Below are 8,808 nucleotides of genomic sequence, written 5' to 3'. Positions count from 1 at the left end.
ATAATATAGGTTTCTCATAATTCATGAAGAAAAACATTCATGAGCAACAGCTAATAATCTGCTAAAATATAAGGATTTGTCAATGTTGCCTGTGTTATATAAAATCTTTTTACTCCAACTTCAAAGAGATTACTTGCTAATTTTACTGCTCTCTTGTTTAATTGCAGCTCGAATACCCGATACTGAAGCTGACCGCTGCTGTTCCTTCCATCATCGTCATCACCAGCTCGACGCCGAAAAACTTCAAAAACATCTTCTTACAGACCATTGGCAACACTACTTTCTATGTATGTAGCAAACTCTGTCTCTCACAAAAATAAGGCAAAGGAAGGGAAAACACACACACACACACACCCATCTTTTATAATAATGCTGTGACACTGACAGTATGTGAGTGTGTAAGCAGGAAGAGGCTTTGTGTGCATCCACACTGCTTTACCACCAAGCCCCTTTTGTGCAGCGTCTGTGCAGCCATAAGCCCGAAGGAAACATTAGGCCAAACATATTCAAATTATGCATGTACATTTACATTACATTTATTTGACAGCACCCTTGTCCAGAACTCTCCCCACGTCCTCATGCTGGCGTAAATAGGCCAGTGTCAACAACGATGGATATAGCAGGATGTTAGAAAACAGAAAACCAGCCTATCAGCAACAAGAATCCCAGTGTGCCCTAATAAGGGGGTTGCAAAAGGGTACAGTGCCACTCGTCTTTAAGGAAAGGTAACATTTAAAGTAGTAGGAAAGTAGACCTCAAACAGAAATAACACGTTCAGTAGAATAATGGATGCATACACGAAAAAATTAGAATATCAGCTGGTATCCTGCTAATCCATATCACCAAATATATGTATTTATAAATATATGTATTTGGTTCATGTGTGTCCTTCTCTCCATATGCTATTTAACTTTCAAGATATGTGCACAATATGTGCACAATTTTACGTCAGCGAGTGCAAGCTGCCTCCTGCAAGACACACAGAATATTCCACCTTTCATTCTACTTTTCCACCATCACCAGAATGGCAGTCAGCCCAAAGGCATTCTTTATGTTCCTATTATGTGTTATCCAACATAGGAACATATATTTAGAACAGACATTTGAGAAGACTGGGGGAGGTTGGAGACTTTCCTGAGAGGGGAGATGGCACAGACACTCTTAACAGTGCCAGGAGCAAAGCCAAGCTTCAGTCAGCCGAGCAGGCCTGCTGGATTTCGTTTTTTGATTTGGATGCAGGATCAGGTCTTTGAAGAGCTGTTTAGCGTTGTCCATCCTTTATAAGCTGAGCTGGGAGAGACCAGGCTGGGTAAACGCTAAAACCGTGCCACATTGTGTAGATGTATTTCGGTGCGTTACAATAGCTGTTTGGACTTAAGCCGCCCAGGACCGATGTGGTACCTCCAGAGGGCGGAAGCTCCTTTATTCTCACATCAAAATTAGACATCCATCTCGAGCAGTCTTAGCCCTTTCATCATCCGTCTTTCTGTGCTCTTCAAACAAGGGCTTGAGCCACGCATCCCGTGATACGCCATGCACAGGATGTTCTGTGAGTTATATGGGTGGGACGCTCCCTGACCCGTCTTAATCAGGTCTTGTTCTGCACTTTCAGCATCCCCCAGCTGGAAGATCACAAACCCCGCACCCCAATAGAATGATGATAGTAGCTGTGGACTGTTGTCGTCCCCCCCACCACACACACACACTGGCGCCTGTGAGGTCCGGGTGGCGTCGTGCAGTGAGCCAGCACTGGCTAGCATCCCTACACAGGGTCATGCAGTGGAGTGGGAAGTCTAATTGGAATGGTCTTGGGACTGGGTCACTTTGGCTCAGACTACTTCCTCCCGTTTGCAGTGATGTGCTTTTTTGTTTTCCACGAGACCCCGTGGCCCCGCAGAGAGAAATGCCTGTCAAACTATCTCCTGTGTCCTCTCGCTGCCCCCCCCCCCCCCCCCCCCCCCCCCCCCATGACCACGCCCTACGTTCTGAGTCACTGTGATTTGATTCACTCACATCTATGCCATTTCCCGCTTTTCTTTCTCGGTTGCTCATATACATGATAGGAGCGCATCAGTCAAAGGTCTCTCCAGTCTACTGCTAGCAACCATCGCCGCCTGCCTCATCTCCGCCATACGCAGCAGATCAGGCAGGGGTATTAGCAGAACTCAGATACATTACTGTAAGACTGGTGTTATTGGGGTTTACATCTGACCCTAACGTTAGGATCATGGTGTATTATTAAGTGATGTTTTAGACCCAGCATACATTAGGCCCAGCATACATAAAACATTTGTTTGAGTTCTGTCTAAACTGCAAGAAATTTTCCAGCGAAGACTTTCATTATGTATAACGGCATGCAAGGTATGACAATGTTACACAATATGCATCGACTAAAATTCAGTTTCTCTGACATAGTTAGAAAAAAAAATGGTTTGTCAACATTGTAAGTGTAACATGACAACAGTGGCCAGACGCTTGCAGATATTGGCAGAGATCACTTTATTTACAAAAGGATATTCCAGTATCGTAGTCATCCAAACGGAGTAAACGCTTGGTACCCACGTGCAGAGAGCAGTGCCAATACTTTGCGAAGGGACAAAGAAACATGTAAGCTGATATAGACTAGGGGACAATAAAGGAACAGGTGAAACTACAACTCCGGTGATGAGGAGCGGCTGTTTGTTCTGTTCGGTGGTGGTTTCTGGAATTCTGGGAAGTGTAGTTGCACGCTGTGTGTAATCTGTTACTTGTACCCTTATGTAATTAACTACATTGGAATTGATAAGGTAATCGTTTTCTTGAAACAAATTCTTTGATGTGTAATCAGCTTTTCGTCTTTACTGCCTGTAGTGGACCGGGCCTTTGTGCTGTCAGTCAGGACAGGAAGGAACGCCGTCCCCATAGCCATAGACACATTACCATAATAAACATTCTAGTTAAAATAGCACCATTCACAGACAGAGAGAGAGAGAGAGAGAGGGGGGGGGAGTGAGAGACAGACAGCAAGGTTAAAGTTTAAACCCAGTATTATTTAATATACAGCACATTCAGGATATCGCTGGGAGATATCCTCTCTCCCCTTCCTGCACGTGATGTGGGATGAGATTGTGGTTTGCCGTGTGCAGTTGGCACCCACCTCTCACCAGAGGGTTGGCTGGATGCGTATGCAGCATTGCAGTGTGCTGATCATAAAGCGTTCTGGGGTACTGAGAGAGGCACTATGGAAGTGGAACTTCATATCACATATCTTTCCCCAAATTATTCCACTTTTACAGTTACAAAGTTTATTTGATCAAGTTATTTGCCTTTTCTAATTTTTGGCAATTTCATTAATTATTTTAATGTATTGTCTCGTATCACTATATTATGCTTACACTTTGACTTTATTTTCATGTATATATTTATTAAGGTGTGGGTTTATTTTAAACTGCTTACCTTTGGTAAAATTTTACCATGCCAATACAGCGAGAGAGATACTGAGAGAGAGATACGCAAGCTTATTTCATGTTCAAATTTGTCTTTTGTTCTTTATTATTTTCCATTAATTTCATTAAAATGTTTTAGATATTGCCCCACTTTTGTCTCAAACTACACTTACTTCAGTTTAATTATTTACTACTTTCATTATTTACTTGTTTGTTTGTTTTCTTGTTTCATTGAATCACATGTAATTTACTTTATTCATTGTATTCTCAGTTATAACTGGAACTTTAATTGAATACACTGTGGCAACATAGATTTTATCTGTCATGCCACTAAAATTTGAATTGAATTGAATTGGGGGTGGGGGGAGAGAAACGTGTGCCCCTTCTGGACAGCAAAAAGGAAGTCTGGTCGTTATCATGGCTGTAATCTATGAATGAACAGGATTTTGAACGTACAGTAGAGAAAATCCCAGTCTGTCTGAATCATTTGTTCTACCTTTCTCATTCAAATTCCATGCGTCCATCAAATTCAGTTAGATTTGGGACTAACTTACATCCCTTTGTAACCTTTTTTCTTGTAACTATGGAGTACATTTGGGGCCTTTACATTAATAGCCTTTACATTCTGATTTCCAGGTGTCCAGTGAAATCTCAATGTTACGACTGAAATATGAGCCTGTTCCACCTGTAAAAGGCAGTGGGCTTGTTTTCTGGGTAAATGAAAAGTTCGGAGGGGTTACATCATACACTGCTATACAAGATCCATCGAACATCACCTTTAGAGGAAAAACAGGTACAGCTGTGAATCTCCCACATCTCACCTTTTCATCTTAACACATTTGACAAACACCTCAGTGAGCTTGTAAATCCCGGCAAACATGAGCCCTCACCCTCTGGCTTCACACAGGGACGTCGCTGCCGTTGGCATGCCAGTTCAGTCTAGAAGCACTAAAGGAGAAGAGCCTGCTCCATGTACAGTCCGAAAAGGAATTGGTTAAATCTTGCCTGATTGGTAGTTCCTCAGAGGAGATATACATCATCAATATTCCTGACCATGTCAACGTCAAGTGAGTCCCTTGTTCAGATGACAAGTTTGAAAAGAGTTTACCTCATGAGCCTTGGGCACTCGGCGCAAATGTACTATGGCGAGGGGTTCAGGGGAGGGGTGTGGACTGTTTTCAGGACCATCATGGCCATGCTTGTTTCTCAGGAACGTGTCAGTGGATGTGGGGCTTTCAAAGACAAAACTGGTCTTAAGGGGTCCTGTGGGAACCCATTGGAAAATCAACGCTCAAACGCTCAATTTGCTGGTGAGCAATTTTGTTGTAAATCACAATGTGCAATCTTTTTATATACTATGTTGCTATTATTTATTCTGCTACATTGCTTAATTTTCAATATCCACTAAAATTCATTTCTACTTCAAATGCACTCCCCCCCCAAACTAAATATGTGACCGAAGATAATTCATATTCATAACATGAGCTGAACTGTAGGTTCAAAATTTTACATGGATTTCTGTGTCCTGCAGACATTGTTTATGCAGCTTTTATTTGAGATAAGGTATTTGCCAAAGTTCTGTTCCTTTCACCCATCAGACCTTTGTTGTGTGACTTTCCTCCTGTTCAGTCCAACAACCCTACACAGCTCAATGGTATGGTCATTCCACCAATCAAGAACATCTCTGACAGTGCCAAGGAAATCAAGGAGTTGGCACTGGACTATTACAAGGTTAAAGGCATTGCTATCACCTACACAGAGATTCACCTCAACAGCCCATCGATCAAGTTGAAGATCAGGTCAAGAGAGCACTCTCCAGGTAATAACACTATCCATTTCATTTCCTTTTTGAATGCATTAGGATTAAAAGCTAAATTATGTCGAGATATGTTTTTTGGGATGCTGTTCCTTACTGAATTTGTTGGAACACTCTCTATCAATCAAAATATATTAGAGAAAAACTATTAATTTTTTAATGAATTCAAACACTGATATTTTTCCTTCTGCGCTACTGCACAGTGATCCTCTCTAATGGATAAATATGTTGAATATGGATTACATATTGATTATAATATTACAAACGTACTCAGTATTTCTTTTTATCTGAGAACTCCCTGTGTTAATCCGTGGTTGCTTTGGATGTACTGATGCACTGGACTCTACTTTTTCGCTACTAACTTTAATTACAAAGTGTAGCCATACATACCAGGACAGTAAAACAAACTGTTACCTTTGCTGCACTTAGTCCTGAAATGATTTTCTATTAAAGATTTAAAAATCTGCCTGTGTTTCTAGTTACGGAGGGACCTGTGTTTATTTGTGTCTGTGTTTCTAGTACGGAGAGACCTGTGTTTATCTATGTGTCTGTAGTTATGGAGAGACCTGTGTTTGTGTATGTGTTTCTAGTTACGGAGAGATCTGTGTTTATCTGCATCTGTGTTTCTAGTTACGGAGAGACCTGTGTTTATGTGTCTGTGTTTCTAGTTACGGAGAGATCTGTGTTTATCTGCGTCTGTGTTTCTAGTTACGGAGAGACCTGTGTTTATGTGTCTTTGTTTCTAGTTACGGAGAGATCTGTGTTTATCTGCGTCTGTGTTTCTAGTTACGGAGAGACCTGTGTTTATGTGTCTGTGTTTCTAGTCACAGAGACACCTGTGTTTATCTATGTGTCTGTGTTTCTAGTTATGGAGAGACCCATGTTTGTGTGTCTGTGTGTCTAGTCACAGAGAGACCTGTGTTTATCTATGTGTATGTGCTTCTAGTTATGGAGAGACCTGTGTTTATGTGTGTGTTTCTAGTCACAGAGAGACCTGTGTTTGTACCTGTGTTTCTAGTTATGGAGAGACCTGTGTTTACCTATGTGTCTGTGTTTCTAGTTATGGAGAGACCTGTGTTTATCTATGTGTCTGTGTTTCTAGTTATGGAGAGACCTGTGTTTATGTGTCTGTGTTTCTAGTCACAGAGAGACCTGTGTTTGTATCTGTGTGTCTAGTCACAGAGAGACCTGTGTTTATGTGTGTGTTTCTAGTCACAGAGAGACCTGTGTTTACCTATGTGTCTGTGTTTCTAGTTATGGAGAGACCTGTGTTTATCTATGTGTCTGTGTTTCTAGTTATGGAGAGACCTGTGTTTATGTGTCTGTGTTTCTAGTCACAGAGAGACCTGTGTTTGTATCTGTGTTTCTAGTCACAGAGAGACCTGTGTTTATCTATGTGTCTGTGTTTCTAGTTATGGAGAGACCTGTGTTTATCTGTGTCTGTGTTTCTAGTTACAGAGAGACCTGTGCTTATCTGTGTCTGTGTTTCTAGTCACAGAGAGACCTGTGTTTATGTGTGTGTTTCTAGTCACAGAGAGACCTGTGTTTATGTGTCTGTGTTTCTAGTCACAGAGAGATCCGTGTTTATCTATGTGTCTGTGTTTCTAGTTACGGAGAGACCTGTAGAACCCACAACCACTTCTCCACCCATCTCTATGCAGCTGTTTACCTCTCCAGACTATATATCACAGCTGGATCTTAGCTCTAAAGTTCAGACCAACAGGAAGATATATGCACAGGTAAGTTAGTCTTCCTCCAGCTCAAATTACTTCTCAAAATAATGTTATCCTTTCAGAGCAAATGAGAAAATAGTTTTAAACTTTAAATGTTGGGTCATTACAAAACTTTAAATGTTTTTTGGTCAAATGCTTGGTTTTAGATGCCTTAGATCACACATGTCAAAGTCAAGGCCCGCGGGCCAGATCCGGCCCGTGAATTGATTATCTATGGCCCCCTGGATGATATTTAATTACTATTAGAACCGGCCCGCAGGCCACAGCCGCCCGCTGGTGTTTTGCACGCACAAACACTACATTCCCCACAATGCAACGGTAGCCCGCGAAGTCACTGCAGCGCGCACAAGCGGCGAGGGTCAGCGCGGCGAAAATAACGTAATCGCAGTGGCTCAGCTCGTGCGCGAGCGTCTCGCGCGCTGTCGATTCGCGAGGTCGTGCATCTCTCGAATTTTGTACTTTGCGCGCGCCGTATGGAGTCAAATTAGGGTCTTTAATGGTGACGAAAAAAAAATAATATCGCAAATATAAGATTAGCATTTTGCATTTTACGTTCCTAATTTGTTTCTGCAATACTTTCCCTCTTTTGCGTTTCTTTTCTTTGCGTTTCACATTTTATGTTGCTGTACGTACGCCTTTCGCTCTTGGCCACGCCTCTTTCCCCGCCCCCACACAGAGGGTAAAACCGGAGCAAAGAAAAGAGAGAAGCGCAAAAAAAAATTATGAACGTAAAATGCGAGACGCAAAGAAAAGCAGTGACGCGCAAACAAAAGAAAGAAACGCAAAAGGGAGAAAGTATTGCAAAACAAAAGCAGCAACATAAAATGTGAAACACAAAGAAAAGAAAGAAACGCAAAAGAGGGAAAGTATTGCAGAAACAAATTAGGAACGTAAAATGCAAAATGCTAATCTTATATTTGCGATATTATTTTTTTTTCATCACCATTAAAGACCCTAATTTGACTCCATAAATATTAACGTCTTCACGTTCTCTCATGTTTCGTTCTGGAATTACAAGAGGCTCGTATTTGTTAACGTAATAATGGAGAACTGTTCAGTCAGATAGCTATTTGTTATGAAATGAAGTAGTTACAATTTCAAGCATTTTCAAGTACTTTAGCTTAAATTCCAGCACTTTTCAAACCTTTATTACTTTATTCATGTTTGCTTGTTGAAAAATATTTTCACTTGAAATTACTGACAGATCCATAAGAAAATATTGCTTTATTCATTTAAGCATTAAATAATATACACTGTGTTAGGTCTTGGTTCAATAGGCTATGTGCAATCATTTCAATATGTTTTAATAAACATTGAACCAGTCCGGCCCTCGGCTTGTAGCAAATTTGTTTTTTTGGCCCTCGGTGTATTTGACTTTGACATCCCTGCCTTAGATACTTTAGATGTCTATACGGCAGAATTTCACCACTGCAAACAGCTTTTAAAGAACAGAATGCGTATAAATCTCATTTACTCGGTTTTATTCTACTGCTCTGCCTAACTGAATGTCATGGGTAGTGATGCATTTCTGCATGTCAGCACTTTCCCCTGTAGCTGAGCTAGTGAGCTGAGAGGAGCTGGCAGGACAGTCAGAATGGTTCAGTACTATGGTTCAGCACTATGGTTCAGTACTATGGTTCAGCACTATGCTGTCCTACTGTGCGCCAAATGAAAACAACAAGGATGAAGTCCTGGACGTTGGCTCTCTTACTATGATTCAGAGAAGTTCTAGTTCTAGTGGTACAGTTACATGGTAATTGTAAAACCAAGCATTTGATAAATAAACACCCTATAATTATTATGAACTACTTTGAATACTAAATAAGTATTTTGG

The 8,808-nt window shown here is 41.1% G+C and overlaps 1 protein-coding gene across 3 annotated transcripts in view; it reads left to right on the top strand.

Moving 5' to 3' along the window:
- Positions 1 to 8,808, top strand: part of eng (endoglin) — a 33,539-nt gene that overhangs the window by 16,534 nt on the left and 8,197 nt on the right. For all 3 annotated transcript variants that reach the window (XR_013132261.1, XM_077011465.1, XM_077011467.1), the window contains exons 4-9: positions 168 to 287; positions 4,062 to 4,218; positions 4,333 to 4,492; positions 4,636 to 4,735; positions 5,055 to 5,244; positions 6,850 to 6,980. Coding sequence is in view for 2 of the 3 variants with exons in the window: in XM_077011465.1 (XP_076867580.1) it covers positions 168 to 287; positions 4,062 to 4,218; positions 4,333 to 4,492; positions 4,636 to 4,735; positions 5,055 to 5,244; positions 6,850 to 6,980 (858 nt within the window). In the remaining variant the exon portion in view is untranslated. The remainder of the gene's footprint in view (positions 1 to 167; positions 288 to 4,061; positions 4,219 to 4,332; positions 4,493 to 4,635; positions 4,736 to 5,054; positions 5,245 to 6,849; positions 6,981 to 8,808) is intronic.

The sequence above is a fragment of the Brachyhypopomus gauderio genome, chromosome 7 (genome assembly GCF_052324685.1).
Source record: "Brachyhypopomus gauderio isolate BG-103 chromosome 7, BGAUD_0.2, whole genome shotgun sequence".
In the NCBI taxonomy this organism is placed as follows: domain Eukaryota; kingdom Metazoa; phylum Chordata; class Actinopteri; order Gymnotiformes; family Hypopomidae; genus Brachyhypopomus; species Brachyhypopomus gauderio.
Note: the sequence above shows the minus strand (reverse complement) of the source record. Positions and strands in the feature narration are given on the sequence as shown.